General features: G+C 44.7%; 1 protein-coding gene across 1 annotated transcript in view; it reads right to left on the reverse strand.

The window, feature by feature from the left end:
- The window catches only part of DIS3L2 (DIS3 like 3'-5' exoribonuclease 2), a 249191-nt gene that overhangs the window by 199922 nt on the left and 23634 nt on the right, over window positions 1-25635 (reverse strand). Inside the window, exons 3-6 of the mRNA XM_065410584.1 lie at window positions 24340-24498; window positions 23905-24047; window positions 15075-15128; window positions 10795-10896 (exon numbers count right to left, since the gene is read on the reverse strand). Coding sequence (XP_065266656.1) covers window positions 10795-10896; window positions 15075-15128; window positions 23905-24047; window positions 24340-24498 — 458 coding nt within the window. The remainder of the gene's footprint in view (window positions 1-10794; window positions 10897-15074; window positions 15129-23904; window positions 24048-24339; window positions 24499-25635) is intronic.

Here is a 25635-nt window from a genome sequence, read left to right on the forward strand (position 1 = left end):
TCAGGGCTAACAAAGAAAATCTTGATTTGGATGAATGAGAAGCAAATAAAAAACATTTGCTAAAGCATGTCCGAAGTTAACAACCCCATCTAGAGGTTTGACTAACACTACATACGTTTACGTCAACAGCTGTGTATGGTAGCTGTCCAGGATATACCATTATGTTTATATTGTGCATGACAATGCTTCTTGACGTCTGTTTGAATTTAATTTTTCCTTTCCTTCAGATGTTGCCAAATATGTCAACAACAGTCACTGTTGGGCAAAGTGAATTTTTGTCAACATCTACTAGATAGAGAGTTTAAAGTGATTACCTCGGACATATGGCCCTAAAAGGAGCAGGTCCTGACTCCATCCATCTAAGACTACCCAGAGCCTCATATTACATCTTACCTCTTAGAGTTCCTGGAGGAGCACAGAGTTTCCTAGGATAGAAGGGGTTACGGTTTTTAGTGCTTGGGCCACTTCAGTACCAGAATGCTGGAATACTTCCCCTCCTGTCAGACAAATAAGCCCCACGCTACCCACAAAGCAGTAATTCTCAACCTTTGGTCCATGGAGTCCTTTCTACAAGACCACTAGGATAGACTCATAATAGTGCAGGAAAGATTGGACCACCCCCTCTTCAGTCCTCCATGAGAGGTAATGATCATGGTAAAAGGGTCTCCTTTTGAAAGGCTTGCTGAATTTCGATACTGCTTGGACTGTTTGTTTTAAATGCCTTTGTGCTGAGCAGACTCGGATATCTCCTACATATGATAGCCAATGATATGCACACATAAAATCTATCCCTGCCAGCACTCCTGACTGAGCATAATGGGGCAACTCAGTGACAGTAATAAGTCCTATACTAGATACTGTTTTCAAAATACAGTAGAACCTCAGACTTACGAACAGCTGGGGAAGGCAGGTTGGTCGTAACTCTGTTTGTAACGCTGAACAAAACATGGTTGTTCTTTCAAACATTTACAACTGAACATTGACTGAACACAGCTTTGAAACTTTACTATGCAGATGAAAAAAGCTGCTTTCCCTTTATTTTTGTAGTATTTTACACTGAGAACAGGCTGTATTTACTTTTTGTTTTTGTCTCTGCTGCTGCCTGATTGTGTACTCCAGTTCCAAATGAGGGGTGTGCTTGACTGGTCAGTTCGTAACTCTGAGGTTCTACTGTAAGGCCCTAAAATGTTACCGATACAGACAGATAAGTGAGTGAGGTAATATCTTTTATTACCTCACCAACCTTCTCTCGCTAATATGCTGGGACTGACGGCGATAGAGAGAGCAATTCATGGCGGAGTTGTCATGCAACATACTCTACATGATAAGCTACTATTCTGTAAGCACTACGAATTGCCAAGAACTCAAGCCTCAAATAATAACAAGTGATTAATGCGTTATTTTCTACCAGCAAAATAAGTCTCCCATGAAAAAGCAACATGCAAGTCTGAATTAAACAAATACTATAAAATGATAGAAGATGAAGTGGAAATACTACACAACAATTAAGGATGAGGTGGAAGAGCAGGAGCAGGTTGCAAGGGAAGATTAAATGAAGTGTGTCCCTTCTTATACTATTACCCTGCTTTCCTCTTCTCAATGCGTTGGAAAAATATTGCTATAATAATTACATGAACATTTTGCACCATTCAGGTTATTCTACTACAAGTTGTATAATTATACAGGATTGGAATTCTGAGGATGGGTGTAAGCATGGTTATATGTTAAGTATCTGAAGAAATATGGTCTGTGAGTTAAATTACTTTCTTTTTAAGAGCCCAATCATTTGAAAGTTACCATAGTTCCTTAGTTATATTATACTCCCAAGCCACTAGGCAAGAGGATGCGTGAAGAACCTCTGAAATATAGCATGAACACAGCCACTGCAACTCCCTTAGCTGTGTTTTGGCAGGAGGCCATAGGTTGCATGCTTCAAAAATATAAGCTAGTAATCTTCTGGGCCTAAAGGTCAATTTCCCATTTTAGTGGTGCCAGGTCAAACTTACTGACTTTAGATCGCAACTGATAGTAAGCAAAGATATACACGATCAGGAACGGAAGGAAGCTGCCCCTGATAGTGGGAACTCACATGGTGAAGACAGAGCAAGAAGTAGCTCTAGGACCACACAAAGCTCTCATAGAGGATATAAATGTGTCCAGAACTCCTCTCACTCTGCTTAAGATCAGGCAGAGCGAGCAGCTCACCAAATGCTACCCAACGTGTACACTGGGAGGGCAGGAATGTTGAGAAATCCAAGCCCCCAGAATCTCCCCATTCCCACCATGCAGCCAGAAAGTGGAGGGATGGGGAAAGAAGAAAAGAATTCTTTCCTTCCCAACTGCCAAGGAGCTATTTCATAAAGCATGGTCACACCTCTTTAGAATCCCAGCTCCTTATCCTGACACTACTCTATTATATTTTCACCAGGATGACTCAATCTCACGATATCACATCACAACTATTTGGGGCTCTGCTCTCAATAGAGTTTCAAAGTTGAAGACCCATGTTATTAACACTGTCAGCTCTTCAGGCAAATATACTAATTTACAAGACCAAAACCCTTTGTTATGCAAGCCATATCCCCCACACACCCCCAATTCATTTATTCCCCCTAACCCGCACTGGAGTTCCGAGTGCTCCAAACCTAGCATTTAGGGTGTGGCAGTATAATAGGACCCAGCACAGAGGATTATCATTAAGATGGGAAATCTGCGGTAGGGAACCACCTGCTTTGGGAAAAGCAAGTTCTCACTCCCAGGACTGTGGCCAGGCGTTTTTGGAATGCAGGAGGCACAAACACATCAGATTGGTGTACTAACAACCAAATCCCTTGTGGTAAAAAGGATACCAACAAAACAACCAACAAATCCAGACTTCAGACAGTCAAGCACACAAGTGAGTTGGGAGTAGTAAAAAATAAAAACCATCAACATGCAAAAGGTCTACCAAACCAAAATGTGTATATTTTTTAAATGTACACTGAGGGTATGTCTACACTACAATTAATAACCAGTGGTTGGCCGGGGCCAGCTGACTCGGGCTAAGGGGCTGTTTAATTGCAGTATAGATGGGGCTTGGGCTGCAACCTGAGTTCTGGGACCGTCCCCCTTCACAGGGTCCTAGAGCCTGGGCTCCAAGCTAAATGCATATGACCTCCCTGCTGGTACATAGCCTCTCCACAGGCAAGACCCTTGCAATACCTCCTGAGTGGTCCCAACTGGTAACTGGGCCCTTGCATGCCCAGGCAAATTCTGCAAGGGATCTTGAAGAAGCAAGGGGCCCCAAAGGTGTAGTGAACAGGTCCATCAGTGCCCATGCTGCTAGCTACCAGGTCGGTAGTGAAGACCTCAATGGTTTCTATGGTGGAAGAAAGTCTTACACTCCACCATCGCATAGCAAGCAGATGCAGGCCTAGCAGTTGTCTACTACTATAGAGAGCGCCCACATGGAGGGCCATAGAGTGCACCCTAACCCCCGCCAGGCGTCTTGTCAATGTATGCCACTGGAACACAGGTGAACAGGTGAGAGAATGTGGATGGTGCAACACGAGCCACCACCATTTCAAACAATTCATGTGTGTGTTCTGATGACAGAGGAAAATTTTACAGTGATGGGTGAGGGGCGATGCAACAAGCCTGGTAATGCTGGTGGTCGTAATCACAGATCAGCATGTAGGCATCTCCCAATGCCAATTATAATAGTTTCATGGAATGTTTGTACTTTTTGCAACAACCCTACCACCAGCTGACCTGACAGAGGCATAGCACTTGTTGCAAGAGAACTGTCCAGGTTTAGGGTTGACATTGCTGCGCTCAGTGAAACCAGACTCGCTGATGAAGGGTAACTCGCAGAGATCGGTGCAGGGTAAGGTCGCCCATCCTCAGAGCCAAGACTATTGGGTGTTAGCTTTGCCATTAGCAACTCTGTTGCCTCCAAGCTTGAAAGTCTACCTAAAGGCATAAGTGATCGTCGTCTGGTTCTACGGTTGCCACTGAAACGTAAGTGGTATGTTACTATCAGCAGTGCTTATGCTCTTATCATGACAAATGCTGACGATGAGAAAGAAAAGTTCTATAATGACTTACACAAACTCGTGTCTATATCTGCATCAGATAAACTGATTATCATGGGGGGGACTTTAATGCAAGGGTTGGAAGTAATGTGGTAATCTGGCAGCCTGCCATCGGACAGCAAGAGAATAGCAATGGAACTCTGCTACTTAGTGAGTGCGTCAAGCAGCAATTAGCAATCACGAATACCTTTTTCCACCTACCTGACAAAAAGAAAACATCACAGATGCAGCGAGATCCAAACAATGGCATGTTATCGACTATATCATCATCCAGTGGCCAGATCTACAGGATGTACAAATCACTGAAGCCATGCGCGGGTCAGACTGCTGGACAGATCATCCTAAAGTCTGCTCCAAACTGTTATTCGTAATTCAACCAGCGCATTGCAAGGCATCACCTAAACCAATCAGACAGCTCAGCATAAAGTATTACAAGATGAAGCTACATGAGTGCAGCTCTGTAATAACATCACAGCAGTTTTGTCTGACTCTACTGGCTTGACGACTAGTGCTAATTTAAACAGCGAGTGGGTGACTTTTCACGACATGGGATATCAAGCTTCTCTCACCACCATGGGTACAGCAAAACGACATTATCAAGATTGGTTTGACAAGAATGATCCAGAAATTCAACAACTACTCGTTAAAAACATGAGATGCATTGTCAAATTCTTGTATCCCATGTTCCTGTAGGCACAGTTATAACATACAAGAATCTGTGTCATGACATCAAATAAAAGACATGCAGGATCAATGGTAGAATGCCAAGGCAGATGAAAACCAGACCTATGCCAACCGTCAAGAGACGAAAAACTTCTATGCTGCTTTGAAAGATGTATATGGTCCTACACATAACAACAGTGCCTCTGAAAAGTGCAGACAGCCTAACACTGATCACTGACAAAGGAGAAATCTTTCAGAGGTGGTGACAGCATTTCGGTGATCTTTTGAACACACCACCCAACACCACAGAAGCAGCAGTCAGAAAACTAGTGGAACAGCCAACATGTAATGGCAACATGGACAAAGCCCCATCCCTTGAAGTCAGCACTGCTATCAGTGCCATGAAGAACTGCAGGGCTCCTAGATCTGATGGGATTCCTGCAGAAATATCCAAGTATGGAGGTGAGATTCTGCTTAGGTAACTGCATGGACTATTCTTCAATATATGGAGTACATGTAATCATACCGCAAGACTTCAAAGACAAGATCGTTGGCACCATACACAAGAGGAAAGTCCAACTGTGGTAATGATCGCGGTATCTCGTTACTCTCCATCGCCAGAAAGGTTCTGACTAGAGTATTCTTTCATCGTGTCCTATGCAACATCACTAATTACGTACTACTGGAGGTTTTAAGAACAGCAGACTTTGTAGCCTGTCAGATGCAGCAGAAATGCAGAGAACAGCAACAGGACCTTTACACCGTCCTTATTGGCCTGGATAAAACATTTGACACAGTCAGCAGACCTGGGCCTTAGCAATTATTATGTAAGTTTGGTTGTCCAGAAAAATTCACCAACATTCTGAGGCTATTTCACAATGGAATGATTGGACGAATCTGTATAGGTGGTGTGTGGTTTGACCCATTTCCTACCAATGGTATTAAGCAGGGCTGCATAATTGGTCCACTCTTGTTTAATCTCTTCTATGCAGCAATGCTCAAGGTAGCTACAAGAGACCAGGATACGTTTCCGATCCTCTGGAAAATTATTTAAGCGGAATAGGCTGCGATCATCCATGAACGTCTTTGAGGCAATTGTTCATAAGCTGAGGTATGCTCTAGGGGCACATATTCTAAAAGATATAAAATTGATTACAGACAGATTTGCAGCAAGGTATGGGCTGACAATCACCCTGAAAAAGACAAAGGTCATGTATCGACCTATGCCAGGAAAATCCTACATAAAAGTAAAAGTCACCATCAGAAACACACAGCCAAACGATGCTACAGACGTCTGCTATCTTAGTAGTATATTGTGGAATGATGCCACTGTAGACAAGGAGCTGACAAGTCATATCAACAAAGCTAGGTCATCATTTGGCAGAGTCTCAGGCAGAGTCTGGCAGCAACACAGTATTAAGCTTGAAACCAAGTCTGTAAAATAATTGTGCTCTCCAACTTGCTGTATGGGTGAAAAACCTGGACTTGCTACAGGCATCACATTAAGCTTCTAGATAAGTCCCACTTATGACACCTGTGTGCCATGGTCTGCATCACATGGCAGGATAAAGTTACCAATGAGGTGGTTCTGGAATGCAGTCACTCTACAGGGCTTGAAGTCAGGCTTATCACATCACAGTTACACTGGGCTGGTCATGTGTTAAGGATGGACGACACCAGAATGCCAAGGCAGTTCCTGCGTAGTGAACTGAAAGTGGGCAACTGCATACAAGGCGGCCAGAAGAAACACTTCAAGGCCACACCAATGCATAACTCAAAACACTGCAACGTTGATGTTGACAGCTGGGAGTCAGTAAGAGGTAGGCCACGCTGGCAAGCAGTAGGTAACAATGGGGTTACCCAGTTCAAGATTAACTGGCAAGCAGTAGGTAACAATGGGGTTACCCAGTTCAAGATTAGCTGGCAAGCAGTTGGCAATAATGGGGTTACCCAGTTCAAGATTAACTGGCAAGCAGTAGGTAACAATGGGGTTACCCAGTTCAAGATTAGCTGGCAAGCAGTTGGCAATAATGGGGTTACCCAGTTCAAGATTAACTGGCAAGCAGAAGGCAACAATGGGGTTACCCAGTTCAAGATTAGCTGGCAAGCAGTTGGCAATAATGGGGTTACCCAGTTCAAGATTAACTGGCAAGTAGGCAACATTGGGGTTACCCGGTTCAAGATTAACCGCAGTATAGATCTTAAAGCACAGAGGCTGAGTCGTAAATAGCGGCATACTCAGCAGACACAGACTTTAACCCCTTCCTCCACCTCAAGCTACCTGGGCACTTCATGAGGAAAGGACTGCCACTCGCACATCGGTCTTTTTAGCCATAACAGTACACCCACGAGGTAAAACTGTCGTCAGCGTCATCTTCGATCAGGAAGGACAGTAACAGCAAGTCAAGTTTATAATTACTTGGCAAAATTAACCGTAATAAATCCCAACACAACCCTGTGGCACCGTTCCCAAAAAACTAATGCAAACAAGTTTTCATAGCAACAAACTCCAAGAAACTAGGGAGCTGGGATGCCCCCACTGACTAAGTTTGCTGATGGCAAGAAACCGACCGGGATATAGTGCAGCACAGGGGTGGATTTAGAGTTAGTGGGGCCCCGTGCGCAGCTTCATTTTCGGGGGCCCCCCCTTGGGACCCAGCCAAGAAAAAGAAAGCCAGACCCCTGTCCACCCCAGGCGCGGGTCCAGACCTGGGTGCAGGCCACAGGGGCGACTGACGGGACCATAGGCGTGGGAACTAGGGGTGTGGGCAGGGCTGCCGACAGAATTGCCAGGCCCCTGGGCAAGGTGGGGGGACCTGGAAGGGGCAGGGTCTCAGGGAGAAGAGGTGGGGCTGGGGGCTAGCCTCCCCCAGCCAGCCCTTCAGCGCTGCCCAGGCCACGCCACGCAGAGCGCTCCAGCAGTAATTTAAAGGGCCCATGGTTCCAGCTGCTGCTGGGAGCCCCAGGCCTTTTTAAATCGCTGGGCCCTGGGACATCTGCCCCTTCCCCCACACACACCCCGTCGGCAGCCCTCGGTGCGGGAGGGGGCTGCAGCTCTCCCACGGGGGGGAAGGATAGCTCAGTGGTTTGAGCATTGGCCTGCTAAACCCAGGGTTGTGAGTTCAATCCTTGAGGGGGCCACTTAGGGATCTGGGGCAAAATCAGTACTTGGTCCTGTTAGTGAAGGCAGGGGGCTGGACTCGATGACCTTTCAAGGTCCCTTCCAGTTCTAGGAGATGGGATATCTCCATTATTTAATTTAATTTAGTTTTATGCGGGGCTCCACTGCCGCCCCGCGCCAATTATGTTAAAACCTAGTGCTAGGAGCCCAGAACTGCCTGGGCTCCGGGGGAGACAGGGAGGGGCCTGAGCCCCGCCACAGGGGCTGCAGTGCAGCTGCAGCTGCTAAGGGGGATCGCAGCCACCTGCTTGGCAAGCACCCAGTGGCCAGGGGAGGCGAGCAGAGATCAGCGCGTGGAGGCAGGTCTCTGCCCACTTCTCCAGGCCAGCCAGCGCGGGGCCACCGGGGCGCCCAAAGCTGTCCTCGGCCATGAAGATCTTGGTGTCTCCTGTCTCCTTCTCCAGCCCCATGGGGGCTCCGCACGTGCGCTGCCTCCAGGGCGCCCGGGGTCCCGGCTACACCCTGGGCCCAGGGCTCTGTGGGCTCCGCTGCTGCCCCACTAGCCGGCCCAGAGAAGCAGGCAGAGACCCGCCTGGGCTGAATACCCCCCTGAAGGGGGAGGGGGGGCACAGCTCCATTGGCAGCCACCTGAGTGCCCCACTGCCTCAGTGCGCTGATCTCTGCTCGCCTCCCCTGGCCGTGGGTCCTTGCAACGCAGGCAGCTGCAATTCCCCCTTAGCCACTGCACTGCAGCCCCCCTGGCGGGGCTCAGGCCCCTCCCTGTCTCCCCAGGAGCCCAGGCGGTTCTGTGCTCCTAACAATATGTTTTAACGTACGTGGTGCAGGGCAGCAGCCAGGACCCCAGGCACAGTGCGGCAGCGAAGCCCCACATAAAACGTGGGGGTGCTGCAGAACCCCCCCGCACTCCTAGTTCCCTCGCATATGTGTTGGGGGCCCCTGTTGTTGGGGCGCCCCGTGCCACAGCATGGTATGTTTCAAGGTAAATCCGCTCCTGGTGCCTCACCTGCGTGGCTTAACACACTCCTGTAGGTTTGAGTACTTAATTGAGCAATGTTACATTCAATGTGGACGAGTCAGACTCTTGTACTATGAAGATCTAAAGCCTTCTGGGTTATCTGCTTGCAGCCTCACCCGCGCTTCTTGCCAGTTTTCCCACTTTCCGTGTTTTGCTGCAGTGGGAAGAATATGCTGAACCCATCTTCTTTTAGACTTGCTGACAGGTTTACACGCGTTTAGTGATCCAACCTCTACAGGAGCGAACATGGCTCTACTGAACACAGCTTTTCTCTCCTTTAAATGGCTACTGAATAAAGCTTGCCTCACCCTAACAACTGTTTGATTTTCAAAGGAGTTAAGTCATCCATAAGAGCAAACATCTCTTCCACATTTATATACGCACAGGAGTATATTTGCAGCATATTGGTTCCTATTTAATACTATGGCAGTATAATCACCCTTTGTGTAATGTAATTTCAACAATACATTGTGCAATAAGCACACGAGTCTTTTGTTCAGAGTCCTTTTACAATTATCTAGAAAGAAGAGTCAAATGTTCCATGCAGTCATTCTCCCTCTACAAGAGGGGACATCAAGAGGTTCAGCAAATAGCCAATGGAAGGTCTTGTAAATGGAAATCTAAAACTTTCCCCCACGAGTCTGCTTCAAACAAACACTGGGCATGAAGGTGGCTAACGAGCAAGCAAGGAGCACTAACCTGACTGGCTCAAATTGTTCAGAGAGGGTACGTCTATACTTACCTCCGGGTTCGGCGGTAAGCAATCGATCTTCTGGGATCGATTTATCGCGTCTTGTCTAGACGCGATAAATTGATCCCGGAAGTGCTCGACGAGAGGAGTACGCGGAGTCGACGGGGGAGCCTGCCTGCCGCGTGTGGACCCACGGTAAGTACCTTGTAGTTCGAACTAAGGTACTTCGACTTCAGCTACGTTATTCACGTAGCTGAAGTTGTGTATCTTAGTTCGAACTGGGAGGTTAGTGTGGACCAGCCCACAGACTGGACCTTCGCCTCACTGAACAGGCGGAGTTATTACTTTTGTCCTAGCTAGGACTCATCAATTAAAGAGACAATGCATTCTTCACATTCCTGAAAAGAATTCAAAAGCCAGATATTTATGTCTGGAGAAGAATTTGCAGCACTTAGCATAGCCACACGTGCTAGCTTCACCTTAGTCTCCCAGCAAATGGAGAACTGCAGTAAGGATTTCCCTGTGCAAAGCTGCCAACAGATTTACTAGCAACAAACAGAATAATCCAGCCATTCGATATGACATCCTGGGCATTGATGGGTGGAAGTAAAAAAAAAGAAAGAAAAAAGAAAATACTTTTAAAAGGAGTGAAATTCTACAGGAGATGGAGACAGAAGTGATAAACATGCTTGCATTGTTCAAGTTATTTCACACATTCTTCATTTGTGCAAGACCTGAATGGTCATGAGATTTGGAGTTGGGACAAGACGAGTCCTCCAGGTCTCAGGCCCCACAAACTGCTGGGTGCTATTGGTTAATTAAGAATTGCAAATAGTACGCTTTAAATATACACATACTGTCAACTGCGCTCAAACAGCCAATCAAAATCATTCAATGCCATAAACATGAAGCCAACTAAAAAAGCCATCTGTCCCATTCATATTCTGGGTTAGTGTGGTGGGCAAAATACAAACCTCCTGCGGTAGTGACAGATAGGGCCTTCACGCCAAAGTGGTATGGCCTAGTGTTTTAGGTACTGCTTTAAAATGATAAACTTTTAACCTGCTAAAACATTAGTCACAATTTAGCTAAGAGATTTGTGGATAGTTCTCTATTAGTATACGGTATACACCATACATGAATAAGATCAGCGGAGATTATTAGAACAGGCTTTTTCTGTGCAAGCCATAGAAATGAACATTGGACTGACCTTCCATTGCTCCTTGGGAAGCAGTTTCACCACCACAATGTCACCATTTAGGGCTCTGTTGCGAGCAACCACCCCATCAATAAAGATATCACGAATCCCATCCTATGGAAAGGAGAAAAAAATATGAAATATCAAAGCATAAAAGACTAAGCTATATTTACTGCAGAAGTTTAAAAATAGCGACAAAAAACGACAGCGCACACACCCTGGGGAGATGGAGATACATATTTAAACGTTACATAACACAGCAACAAGTCTGTTGTAACTGCAGCCAACCGCAGTCTGTTCTGCCCCCTGCAGTCCAGAACCCCGCCTTCTAAAAGAGATGACCTTGGTTTCTGTAGCCCCACCTCACATACCAATCGCAGCTACTCCACACAGCAGGGTTATCTGCCCAGAACATACTTGACACTCAGCTCACAATTGAGATTTGGTTTGATTTGGTTTCCCCACCTGGGGTCAAGGAGGATCAGGTTTAATCGCAGAGGTTTGTAGGTTTTTTTAGGGAGTGGAGGTTTCACTTTCACGCCGCTTTTGGTCAAGTTAAATCTACTGCTTTCATTTTTGCTCCCTTGTCCTTCTGCAAGCTGACTAGGGTGACCAGATGTCCCGATTTTATAGGGACAGTCCCGATTTTTGGGTCTTTTTCTTATATAGGCTATTACCCCCCACCCCCTGTCCCGATTTTTCACACTTGCTGTCTGGTCACCCTAAAGCTGACAATTGTGTGCGGTTGGTTGCAGAACACCATGAACCTGTAAAACCCTAGTATTAACCTGGGTATTAAGACATGTTCTTCTATTGTGGAGCCTTATCCCCTTTTCTTAGCTTTAAGGCATAAGATGACTGTGGGTTTCGTTAGTTTCTAACTTTTTTTTCAAGAATACAACCAAAAGCCAACCTTAAGGGAACTAAAATCTTAAACACACTGGGGTTTTAATGCGGTTCCTCAAATACACGCTCACGATTCTCTAGCACCTGATAAGAGCTAATCTGCAGCATCACCATTATACCCAGTCTTCAGGGAAAACAGTCAACATATCGAATAAGGCCTCGCAGATTTCTCAGGTTAACATCACATAAGTAGTCTGTTCTGCCTAGATAGCAAAATAACAGAGGCAGAACACTGCTGTCATGTGAAACTGAGGCCATCCTCCAACCGAGCAAATTACTCTTCGAAAGAAACGCAGCAGCAGCTCAACAGCTGTGTCAAAGCTGCCTCCCATGACAAGATGCAGAAAAATTGCAAAGCCTGTTGGACCAACATAATTCAAATTGGAAACTTTTCTTTTCAAAAGGCCAGATTTTTACACATGGCCCTACATCTCTTCTCCCACCCCCCTGCCCCTGAACGAGATCCACCACATAGAGACAAAGGAAAATTCAAAGACTCGTTTTAAGAAAAATGCCTTTTTTTTAACCTAGCTGTACAATTCCATTGTAAAACGGGCTTGTTGCAGGGCTGGAGGAGGTTGGGATGTAGGTTAATTTGTTTGCGCCATACATTTTTTTTTGCAAAAAAAATTAAAAGTAGTTTCTCCATCTGCCAACAGCAGCTCTGGAAGCGCTACGCCAGCCAGCTGAAGCTATGCTGCTAGACTAAGCAAGAAGGGATTTTCTTTTTTTGATTTGCAGCCAATAGCTCTCATTTTAAACAATTTATTCCTATATACAGATTTTTAACACCAGTTATTTCAATGCCTGCTAGAGCAGCAGTAATTAAAAACTGGCCAACACTACCATAAAGCTTTTTAAAGTAACATGTCATAAAAATGCAACATTTGCTTACTTAGCGCTTCAGCACTGTGGTCCATAAAGTTAACTCACACACTCCCAAGTATCTGGGATTTCCCATTTTTTGTCTCCTTCCCCCCACACCAATTCTTCACACTCCAAACAGTCACCTTTTTGCATTACTAATGTAATTACAATGGTCTTGAACTGCAACACAGTACCGGGGTAACTTGAAAGGCCTACACTTCTACCGAGGTGTTTACGCTGTATTCGTTGCCGTAGCATCAGAGCACATTACAGTTTGTAAGAGGATGGGATTCTGTGCGGTCATCTCCCATTCGGCAAGATGTTTTATTACTATATTGCCTTCACTGAACAACAGTAGCAGCCTTTTACATTTCTGTCTGACAGCAGGGAGATTTGTGGTCATTCTAATCTCTTCCGGAAACAAGTTCTACAGTCATGGGCCAGCTGCCAAGAAAGCTCCGTCTCATGTTCAAGTGTCTCGCTCTTCAAGATGACAATTCCACCGTTCAAAAGATCACAGATACTGAAAGCAGTCAAGATTGCAGCATGGGAGGCAGGGTTCTAATAGCTTGGGTCCATCCCATGGAAGGCTTTGATGATAAAGCTTTTACCTTGACTCGGCATTCAACAGTAAGACAATGTACAGAGCAGCAGTCTGGACCAACGTGCTCGTAGGGACTTGTGGCATTAAAGTGACCTGCTGCTGCACTTGAACCAAAACAAGCCTAAGGCTGGCATAATAAAGCCCCGAGGTGACAAATGCAGGGGGGTCCCTGTAGCCAAGTCCGAGCCTGACAGAATGGGTGCAATGCCCAGGCCAGCTGCAGGGGAGAGATGAAGACTTTTCACAGCTGTAGCTATTTCAGTATCTGGCAACAATGGGGAATCTAGGAGGATGCTAAGACTGCAAGCCATCCTTGTATCCTTGATGGAGGGTTATGCTAATGGCGAGTTCCCCAAATGTAACCCTCTCCTTACAATGACTACTTCCACCTGGCCCAGATATATCATCCTCCAGGGGCTGACTCGTCCTACCACTGGGCAATGGTGCCGTTTGCATGATTTAACCCAGGAAGAAAAGAGTGATGGCAGAAACGTAACCCTTAACTAACATTCCAGTGCCTATGTATTCCAGAACACAAAACTGTGAGTGATCTGCTTTACCATGAGGTAATAGCTAAGCACTCGTGGGAGTAAGGAAAGAGCTCTTTGCTTGTGTGCACAGTTGGACTTAATGTTTAGCTAGTGTTTTGTGGTTTAATAGGATAGGTTTAACAGTCTACACTTACCTCATTCAAAAGAGCAAGCAGAGAGGAGTACAGAACATTTCCCATTTACACACCAGGACTGTCAGTGCCAGTTTCAGGAAGCATTGGAGACCGCTATTATGAGTTTCCTCCCCAGTGACTCTCAAGAATCTTCCCCTTTGCACCAGCACAAATAATACAAGTCTTCCTCTATGGAAAGAGGCTTAAAGATCATTTTCTATGACTGACTGACCACAGAAGTTAACACAAATCTCTGGACTTTCAATCCTGACTCCAAAAAATTATGCCCCAAAAGTAGGAACGATATTAAACACAACCAACAACTCAGTGTCTGAGCAAGGCCCTTTTTCTCCTCTACCTCCAAACAAAACCTAATCTCAATATGAAACACCCTGTCACATTAGGAGCAAAACTTTAATCAAGTCACTACAAAATAACTGTCCTCAACTACACCAGCAGAGAGGTAACCTTGCCTAAAGGAGGCCCTTCAAATCACAAGAGTCCTTCCATTGAATGAATAACCGATGTAAAGAAATGGTCCCATGTGATAGCAGTGAACCTCAAGCCAAGCTATACACCAGTGGTTTTCAACCTGTGATCCACAGACCCCATGGGTCCGCAGACTATGTCTAAGGGGTCAGTGAAAAGTTGTCATTACCATAGAACAGTGGTTTACAACCCTTGGTCCCCAGACCCTGGGGATCCACAGACCATGTCTAAGATTTCCAAAGGGTTCTATTAAAAAAATTTTTAGGGGTCCACAAATGAAAAAAGCTTGAACCCCACTGCTATACACAGCTTGCGCAAAAGTGGGTGCATTAGAAGGAACCACGCATGGTACTTTTGGACCAACTTTATAAATTAGCTCATGCAGCAGATCGAAAATGGAGAGCATATTTGTTCAGGAAAGATTAATTTAAATCAGTGGAAAAATCTATAAATCCTCTGTAGCCATAGACCAAGGGTTTACAATTACACTAACTAGTGGTCCTCAAACCTGGGCTCAGCTGATGTCTTTGGGTTAGAAACAAGTGTCCCCACTTTCATCAGAAGTTCAGAGACATTAAGTAGCACTTTGCGGTGTTGGAAACAGTTTTTTTCCCCACTATGTACATACCTTAAGGTTTATTTTAATGTATCCTAACTGGTGCATCTTGTTACACAAATCAAAGTGACATTTCGTACACAGTACAACTACTATCTTCATACACATTCATTTAAGAACGATGGAGAATTATAAATTATACTTACTGGAGATGGAATGAAGGCTTCATGGTATTTCTTAGGATTTATTCTCAAGGGTCCCTTAATTAAAAAAAAAATCAAGATTATGTCTGGAACATTAGTTTTATGTAGTATTAGTTAAACTGGATGACTATGAATAACATATTTACTTTGAAACATGATAGATATATCTGAATTTCCATTGCAAATCTTAAATTTTGAGATTAGTACCTGTGTTTTGGAACCATTTCAATCCAAAACTAAGTACATACGTCCACCCAGACGCAACCCCTTCCTCCACTCTCCACCTGCCAAACAGCATGAGGTCGGGCTCTCAGATGTCATTCCATCACACATTACACCATAAACCAGAGTACTCCAAAAAAGGCTTTTCAGAATTAGATATTGATATCAATTTTTATTGAGCACTGAAACTACATTCTTCTTTTATTTTTCCTAATTTGAAGATTCCCAGGATATCTCAATTGTAGTGAAAATTCACAGCTCTCGGTTACATGAGGTTTTCCAATATGACCTGGGAACGTTGTACTAAACTTGGTGACTTTGTATTTGTTTGCATCAAGAATCTTTATTGTTTGTATTGCAGCCATGCCTAGGAGCCGCAGTCCTGGACCCATTGCGCCAGGCACTGTATAAACACCAAAGAGGATGAACCCTGCCCCAAATCTAAGTTATCTGCTAAAGCAGGGCAAGTTGTACTAAAACCATGGAATCTGCAATCTAAATGCACAAAAACAAAAATTCTGACCTAGGGTGAACGACAGATACGATGATAGCCTGTGTGCTTAGCTTCAATGGAATTTCTCTTACGGAAATATTGGGAAGGGAAGAGAGGCCGGGGTGAAGACTGACTCAGCAGTATATGCTCTTCAGGCAAAACGTGTTATCATAGAATCATAGAATATCAGGGGTGGAAGGGACCTCAGGAGATCATCTAGTCCAACCCGCTGCTCAAAGCAGGACCAATCCCCAACTAAATCATCCCAGCCAGGGCTTTGTCAAGCCGGGCCTTAAAAACCTCTAAGGAAGGAGATTCCACCACCTCCCTAGGGAACCCATTCCAGTGCTTCACCACCCTCCTTGTGAAAAAGTTTTTCCTAATATCCAACCTAAACCTCCCCCACTGCAACTTGAGACCATTACTCCTTGTTCTGTCATCAGGTACCACTGAGAACAGTCTAGATCCATCCTCTTTGAAACCCCCTTTCAGGTAGTTGAAAGCAGCTATCAAATCCCCCCTCACTCTTCTCTTCTGCAGACTAAGCAATCCCAGTTCCCTCAGCCTCTCCTCATAAGTCATGTGTTCCAGCCCCCTAATCATTTTTGTTGCCCTCCGCTGGACTCTTTCCAATTTTTCCACATCCTTCTTGTAGTGTGGGGCCCAAAACTGGACACAGTACTCCAGATGAGTTAAGTAAACAAGTAGTGAGTTCAGGTCAGCCATTCAGCATTTCCTTGTTTTCCAGTTTTGTGCTGCAACCAAGATCAAATCCATTTGGAGTGTTTTTAAATATAGATGCATAAAATGTTACTCATTCCAATAGCAGATACGCTAGTGTGCCACCTTTTCCCATCTGCTGTTACACAACCCCCATCAAAACCAAATAAATGATGGTTCGATGAGTTCCTTACAAAGTCCTTTGCTGATGCTGTTCTTTAAGCAGCCAAGAAACCAGGCCCGCTTTCTTCCTTAGCCCCCACCTCCTCCTCAACAGCCACAACGCTTGTTCAGAAAGAAGAACAAATAGAACAGAACAGCCCCTGGTTTTGATGATGATGATGTTTTTTGCTCCGTTTTTTTGGGGGGTGAGATTGGTTTTGCTTTAAAAAGTTGTATCGTATATTTTGGGAGACAGCTTTGGGGGTGGATAGGGCAGGAAGGAGAAAGGTTTCTTCCAGTACTGGCTCCCGCCAGAGGGCCAAAACCTTATTGGACTCCAGCTGCGCTTTTGGACTGTTCGCTAACATGGATAGTAAGAACAACTCTGTAGTAAGAAAAGTTTAAAAGGTGAATTGAAAGGATTTTCCAAAAACAAACAGTTGAGATCCAACATCAGTAACGGGTGTAGACATAGTTATTAACAAATAAACTTTAAATTAGAGAGGACATTCATTTTCTGCTTCCCCATCATCCAGGATTAAGAGAGAAAAAGGAAATTTGAACAGGGGATTACTGGTTATTTCAGAACACTGACATTTCAATTCCAAGAGCATCCTGGGAATTGTAGTTTAGATGACTAATTAAAACATTTACTAACTTTTACTCTTCTAAAATGAGACAGTATTAACTACAGTTGCATTAATAAATTCCTTTTGCTTTTGATCTGAAACTTTAAAGCCTTTTTCATCCATGTATTTGGAATGTCTTCAATTACTTATATGAAATGTATTCCATCTGTGTTTAGCAATCATGGGACACTCTCACTGGAACTGCTTCCTTATAAATTTGATGCAGCATATTATTTTTAATGTATTCTGGGAAATGCTCTGAATATAGGAAAATAACCTCTTCACACAAACGTTTTGCTGGCTTGAGGAGAAATTTTGTAGTTTGTGAAGTGGGTTTTTTTGGGTTTGTTTGTTTGTTTGAAGTCTGAAAACACCAGCAGCATGAGGACAAATGGACTCCTCATTCTTCAGATCTTATTTGTGCACTTTGCAGCAAACTGTCTTATTTTAGGCCTTATTTTATTGTATGGTTAATATGGAGATTAATTACATCGCGTGCACCTCCCAGGACAGTGGCAAGAAAACAAAGTACTGTAAGCATGGAGAACACCCTTGGGCAGCAAATCAAAATTCTTCATGCATAGGCAAAATGAGATCTAGTGTGCTGTGTTTAGCCTCAATTCGGAATGGCACCCTGTGACTTTGCACTCTATATGATTTTATGAAAAATGCTAATGAGTGTGAATATAATGTAACTGGAATACGCTTCATGCAAAAGGTCTCTTGTAAGGTATCATTACAAAGCTTATAATCTACTGAGTGTGGTCATCCTATTTGTATCTATGTATCATTCTTGTATCTGAAACTAGAAAGATGAAATATAACTCTGAGGGCCTATTGTAATTATGCAAAGTGTGGGCAATTAAGGGTGGTTTGGAATCTTGATGGCTCCCATTAAGCAGGACAATTGACTGTGGATGGTTCTGTTGGTTGCAGGCCTTCCTGTGAGTCAGGCTGGGAGGAATGAAGGCTTGGGGGTCTCACAGGACATGTGACCCTGTCATTTGATACTGAAATCCATCTTAAACCTGGTGCTTTTCCATTTAGAAGGGGGGTGGGGACCCAGAGAGACAAAAGAGTCGCACCTTGTGCCAAAGCTATATAAGGGGGGGGGGGAACAGAACAAAGGGGGCTGCAGTCATGAGAAATCCCCTAGCTACCACCTGAGCTGGAACAAGGGCTGTACCAGGGGAAAGGATTGTGCCCAGACTAGGAAGGCCTCCAGTCTGTGATAGAAGCTAGGTCTGTGTTTGTAGCCGGCAAGCGTGTCTGGCACAACCAGGCAGGGGTCTGGAGTCCCAAGCTGGCAGGGAAGGCAGGGACAGAAGTAGTCTTGGCACATCAGTTGGCAGCTCCCAAGGGGGTTTCTGTGATCCAACCCCGTCACACGCCCATTTAAATGATGGAAAATCCACAAAGGTCTTCTTTCCAGAGAGGCAGTCAGTCATCAAATCACCTGGCTTCTCATTGGAGATAGGAAGCAGTTATTGGTAGTCATAAGAGGGAGAATAGCTTCTACAATGTGTCAGTCAATTCCTGTTCCCAGAATTTCACCAGCAATGCAGAAGCAAATGAGAAAGCATCCTGCGTCACACAAGAACAACCCCTTTGGGTAGTTAGGGCCAGACTGTCAAAGAGTCACGTGCAAATATCCAATGTTCACATGAAAAATCAGGTTTTGCATACATGGCAAGTAAGGCACCTAACTAGCGGTGTGCACAAATGCCTAATTTGTGAGAGCATACTGAGTAGCAAAATGTCAAGCCATTTAAAATATAAACGCTTTACGTATATTATATAATTATGACAAGCATCAGAACTCTTATGTCAAGTAGCATTCAAATACTTTTTCTCTAGTTCTTTCCCTTAAGCAAGGAACTCCCAAAGTTTATCTTAGAAAGCAGATGGACCCTATTATCTGTGCCTATGAAAATCCTATTTACAATGTTGTACATTTCACGCTGTGATATCATATCTGGAACCAGCTACTCTCCCCATCTGCAACGAACAACTGTTCTCATATGTGTATTAGGGGCTGAAGCCCTGGCTGAACAGTCTCATGATGTCACACTAAAGCAGTATTATTTTACAGTAACTTGCAAACAATGGCTGCTATATTTATCAGTGTTTTTATGTCAGCAAAGCCAGCGTTTGGGGAGGAAAGGATTGCAGCAAGGTTTTTAAACATCTCCTCATAGTTCAGGTCGACCTCACACCCGCCAAAGAAAGTCCTTAAACTTATTAATTTTCCTAAGAGGTTACAAAACTCTGGATTTCCCAACTTTCTCACTTCTTCCAGAGAAGCAGGGCAACAGAAAAGATACTTAGACAACACTTCAAGCATCCCAAATCAAGCACTACACGTAGGCCACCCCAACATGGAGGCACAGATCAGCATGTGTGGAAAGCACAGAGAAAAGTCAGTGTCCAAATATCTATCCACTGCCCAGGGCTGCTTAAAAAAAACTGCAACAAACCATATAAGGGAACCCCCAGTTTCATACTTGTAAAGAAACTGCTTGCAAAAGGAAAGGCATTTGGATAGCCAAATAAGGTTCAGTGTCTCTGTAAATCAGTGTGCTTTCTGAAGTTTACCTGTCACCAGCCATCAGAGGTCTTGTTACACCTACAGTCTTTTCACCCATCCCTTGATCTGAAATGATGGCTAATGCATGGCAAGATGATGGAAGTTCCTTTGGTTCATGCTGTTTAACACACAACCTGGCTCTGACAAAACGGATATCTACTACCTTTCCATGGAGAAGGTATCCAGTCTTGTTTAACTTGAGACCTGCATGGATGATTCCAATAACCCTGCCTTGGGTCTGTTTGCTCTTGGTCAGGTACTCTTCTACACATGGAGACCAGGGAAGGGGAAAATGCATGAACCTTAAGCATCTGATCCCAGATGTCCATTCTCGTGGCTGGATTTGAGTGTGTCCCATGATCAAGTGGAATTCTGTAGGGCACAGCTCATCATGCTATTTATTGAACTTCCTACTTAAGCAAACTGTGTATCAAACCTAGCATCAGGAGTCACTGAGACATCTAGTCATGACTGATTTCAGCATCCATGAACAGAAATGCTTCTAGGTCTTAATGACTTGGAACTACTATACAGCCGCTATGGAAGGCATAGGATTACCTCCAGGGGGTCTCCAATTCATGCCAGGGGACACACGAGCTAGGATCTTCTGGAATATTTTGTTAAATTATATTGCCATGGACCAATCATCTTCTCCTCAAACTTGAGATCAGGGTGTTTCCTTGCCCCGTTGAGATGACAGACCTACTGTTATGTTCTACCCTCAGACATTCATGGACGCAATGAGATTCAAGAATGCTCTGGGGGATTCTACTACCCATCCACAGGTTCACATTGCTGATGGAAAAGAAATCTCTTGGCCACAGCCATTGACACTGGTACCTGGATGCCTTCTGTCACTACAGTCCTTAGGAAAGGTTATCATTGTGTGTTCTCTCAGGTTACCCATGGCGTTCTGATGTCCTGCTTGTAGGGACTGATGGAGTGACTCTTCAGGAGGTTATTTCCTTCCTCAGAGATCTCAGAGAGCAGTGCTGAATATCTGTTCACCTCCCAAGACTCCTTACAAGGTCTCAGAGGGTTTTATTCCTTCACCCTTCCTGTTCAGTGTGTATTTAAAGCCACTGGGGGTTACTGATAAGACACTCGGGGAGAAAGGTTTTGGGCTGCAATGTCTGTGATCAGATACTCAGCTCTGAATCTCCTGCTCATCAACTCCAGATTCTACAGTTTCAATAGTTTCCCCTCAGATGGAGAATCGGATGATAGGAAAGTGGCTGTACCACAACCCTAACAAGACAAACATGAAGTTTTCTGTCAGAGAGAAACATGAGCTGGAGTGGAAGCTTCATCATTTATAGAGGGTAGAGGCTTCTTGTGCTAGAATAATACAATCTGAGGTCCTCTGGGAGACATCACCTCACACGAATTCTCAGGTACCAGCAGCAGCCTGGTAGTGCCTTGTATCCTCTGGAGCTGCATTGCATCTCTAAGGAAGATTTATGTCTGATCTCTGTTTATTACCACCTGGCTGTGTTACTGAAACATGTTCCAAGGAATATTCTTGAAGGCCACTCAGAAGCTCTGGTTGCTTCATTACACAGCTGCAGTGTGGAGGCCTTTTCTAATACAAGCACAGAACAGGGGGCTCCAATTCCTTCACTGGGTATTTGCTCCCAGGTGAGGGAGTCTGTAATTATTGGATTGGGAACCGTTGTGAGGCTACAATGCCCCATATAATCCTTTTACAACAGCTAGAGTTGATCAGAAATTGGGCTTCAAAGAGAAACTAACTTACAGCCTTAACTATGGTATCCTTATCATGATTCCAAAAATGTTTCAATTAGAGCTGGATGAAAAGATTTGTAACAAGAATTCGACAAAATTGAAACCGCAAACATTTGTGAAATTGATTTAAAAAAAAAAAATCTTTCCTATGAAACATTGGGACAGTGACAACGTTTCTGCATGAGTATTTGCATAATTTTTCATTTTGAGGTGGGTTGGTTGTCACTGGTCACATGATACTGGTTCCAGATTCCTGATGGCTGAGCCTGCTCATGTGGTCAAAAGAGCCAGAAGTGACAGCAGGCCATTCCTAGCTGTATAACACCACTAGATCCTGTGGTAGGGAAACTGCGTAGAAAGAGAGGACTTGCATGCTCTAGTCAGGTCTTCCTTACGTTAGGACAGTTCATCCAAGCAGCCAAATTCTGACCTTTCAAGACATGGTGTCCGTACACCACTATGTTTATATGGCGTTTATATGGCTACCTTAATGCTGTGATTTCAATGGCTCTTTTTTAAATACAGTTGGAGTCAGTCTACAGGTCATAAATATCATGGTGTGGCTACACCGGTGAGGTTTTGGTGGGAAACAGGCTGGTTTATCTGCTACCAAATGATTATTATGCCCTCAGTCTCCAATTTGCTTGCTGCACTACAGCTGACCAAAATTCTGGTGAAAAGTCAGACCTTTGACTCACGGGTGCAAAATCTGGTATATGTGCCAATGCAGTTTTTGAAGCAGAACTGGAGTGCCTATTAGGTTGGTCAAAACTTGGGATTTGCAGGAAATTAACAGGAAATTTCAATATTTCAAAATCTGGTTTTGGTCGGATTCAAATTGAAACCAAATTTTTCAAAATTTCTCATGAACCAAAACTCCCCCAAAAAATCATTTTGGAAACACGGACACAGTTCTGGCAGCTGGTGACCAAAACTGACATGATCAATTTCAGTGGTGAAACTGAAGGATCAAGAATCATGTCAATTACATTCAGCAGCTGCCAGAGCTCCCAAGTCTGCAGTTCAAGGCAACCCAGACTCCCAGGTCAGCTGGCCCTGCATGTTGCCTGCAAGCTGCCCATCCACACAGTGGCGCTGCCCCAGAACCACAGACCCTGGAGCCCCAGCCTCTCCAGCAGCCGGCCAGGAAGCCAAGCAGATTTCTGACAGGACGCTGCCTTTGATTCAACAAATTTCGTCAAACCTGAGGAGATGTTTTCGCAAAGCATTTCACAGTCAACAAATCAGCATTGTCCAACAAAACTGTTTTGCTGGAAAACTTCCAACCAGCTCTAAATGCATACATCACTGGTCTTTCGGATGCATAACCACACATCTGTGACTTTCCGTGTGTGTTTTTCTCTTTCCTCTGGATTTTATACCTTTGATCAGTAGAATGTACGGCTCTATCAAGTATTGCTTATTGATCATATGGGCAAGCACACAATCCTTAGAGCAGAAGTCCCCAAACTGTGGGTTGCATCCTCATAGGGGGGAAAAGGGAACATTCAGGGGGCAGCAGGCCCAGGCCAAGCACCATAGGGGGCAGGGAGGGAGCACCACCCAGCCCCACCCCAAGCTCCGCCCCTGGCCCCGTCCCCAGCCTCAGCGCAGCTCTGTACTTGGCCTGGGGCCCAACTGCCGAGGCTGGGGAGGGAGCCGAGCCACACTGCTCGCCAGCCCCCCCACGGCCTGGTGCAGTTCCGTTACCACCCCTGGCCCCACTCCCAACCCTAAACCCACCCCCAGCTGCGGCCCAGCCTCAGCCTCCTTACCCCTGTCTGTGCCCCCCACACCCCAGCCCCGCTCCTGGCCTCAAAGGGGGCAGGAGGCACACACAGGGGCAAGGGGGGGGAAGCACGACTCTAAAAAGTTTGGGGACCACTGCTTTAGTGTGAACGTCTGTGAAGGCAACATCATGAAGGAGAATCAAAGATACGGCATCACCCTCTGCTCTTTCCGTTTCACTAGCTCAGTTTTGGCTTATAATACTTTGCAGTGCGGCAGGGATGCTACCTGGCCCTCGGCACACTGTGCGTCACCTCCAGCTTCACCTTCCACTTCTCTTGAGCACACGCACACATGGGAACAGCTGAGACACAGACGGGGGAAGAATGCCTCTGAGAAACTAGAAGAGACCCCCCTCCCCCTAAAAATCTCCAAATAATATATAAATTCATTGTACTGAAAACGGCCGACATATTATTTGAACATCTCTTATTTTCACCAGCTTATCTATATTGCAAGAGCAACAGCATTTTATGTTCTGGGCACCTGGATAAGCTCTCCCCTTTTCAATCCTGCTGCAACATCTTCCATTGACATGTAGGCTTCAAATACGTTCTTCTTCCTCCCTCTTGTGGGTTTATTCCGATTCTTTCTATCGCCTGATGTGGAGACAGCAGCATGGGACTCTCCTGCAAATACAAATCCGCAAACTGTTACCTTTCTAACCCAAGTCTGGATGTATATTTTAACAGCAGTTACAGGGAGGCTTTGTACTGTACTCAAGATTGAATCTTTGAGAGCAGCTTGCCTAGAATACCGACACATTACAACAAAATACCACAAGACTTGAGAGACCATATCTTACAAATAATCAACAGTCTCTTACAGCTCCACTTCACCCCAGCCGGTCCTTTAACAGTGCCTGAGCATGCATTTCAAAGCGGCTTGTTTCTGAAGTGTGTGCCCACTTTGTTTTAATACCTCTGGGAGTTCCCAGTTTTCTAGGGTTTATTCTGCAGTCTGAATTGTTCATTGTTTCTGCCTGTGCTTCGGAGAGCTGCCTCTTCCAATCAAAATTCTGGGGAGCTCTGGTTGATTCTGAGTTGTTTCTGGTTCTTGCAAAGCTTCTCTTGTCTCCACCTGGAATCAAACACAAGTTTGTAATAAAAGAAAATAATAAAGTGACCCACCTTTGTTGTACTTGTGTTCTCAGAGAATCGGAGTAAACGTCACACTTATGTGCTATGGTCTCTCCCCCAAAGAAAAGTCATCTCATCACTAGGTCTTTCTTTCAGGAGTTAACTTGCAATACAATCTTGGCCCTTCATAACTCTTAACTCCACCATTAACTTATTTTACTACAAACTAAACTCTAGAAATTCCTAAACAAAAGCTTGGATAGAGTCTTTCCCAAATCCTGTGAAATTCTTTAGAATGTATAAAAGGCGAGATGGTTCAAACGTTTTCAAAGTCTAACCTCACCCCCCCCACCACCACCACCTCTGCTCATCAAACTCCCAGCTAGTGATGAAATGTAAATTCACTCAGAATTGCATTAAAAATATAAAGAGAGTAGAATTACAAAAAAAATTAAAACACTTCGGGATAATTAAGTTCTGTAGCTACCAAAGGAAGTGTGCTGAAGAACTGACTGAGGTGACTGTACAATTACATACACTGACAATGCAAAGTACTGCCAGGCCCCACATGTCCAGTTTGCTCAGAACAGGCCATAATCATGAGGTAACATTCTACAACAAGACTCACCCTTTCCTTTCCTGCCGTCACCTCAGACCATCCCTACAGCCCGGAGAGCAAGCAGCAGCTTCCAAAGCCTATGCCAATACTGTTTCATGGATCAGCAGATTGGAATGTGAGGCAATGCAGCTGCCCCCTTTGCACTCCACCTGGATATTGAATATGTCATCACAGCTTTGCCTTCCAGACTGTACTGGCTACAGGCCCAGGATCCAAACCTGTACCTGCAAGTTTGAAATGTATGGTGGCCAACTTATTTTGTTAACAGTCTATCCAAGGTACAGTACAGTTATATTGTGTCTGGTATGTCTAATAAACAAAACCCCAAAATGCTTTACTGTGTTAAATAATAGCAGAGGGAAGAGAGATAAGAGGTATAGGCAAGACAGAAAAAAATATTTGTTCGGTGGTGATTTTAATGAGATGGTGAGATACAGAGAGGCTGTTCCTCTGCACCTGCTGCTGATTGGAAGAAGCTCACACATCAAAAGTGACCAAATGGTGAGGAGCAAGGCTCCT

Source organism: Emys orbicularis, chromosome 9 (assembly GCF_028017835.1).
Source record: "Emys orbicularis isolate rEmyOrb1 chromosome 9, rEmyOrb1.hap1, whole genome shotgun sequence".
Classification (NCBI taxonomy): Eukaryota; Metazoa; Chordata; order Testudines; family Emydidae; genus Emys; species Emys orbicularis.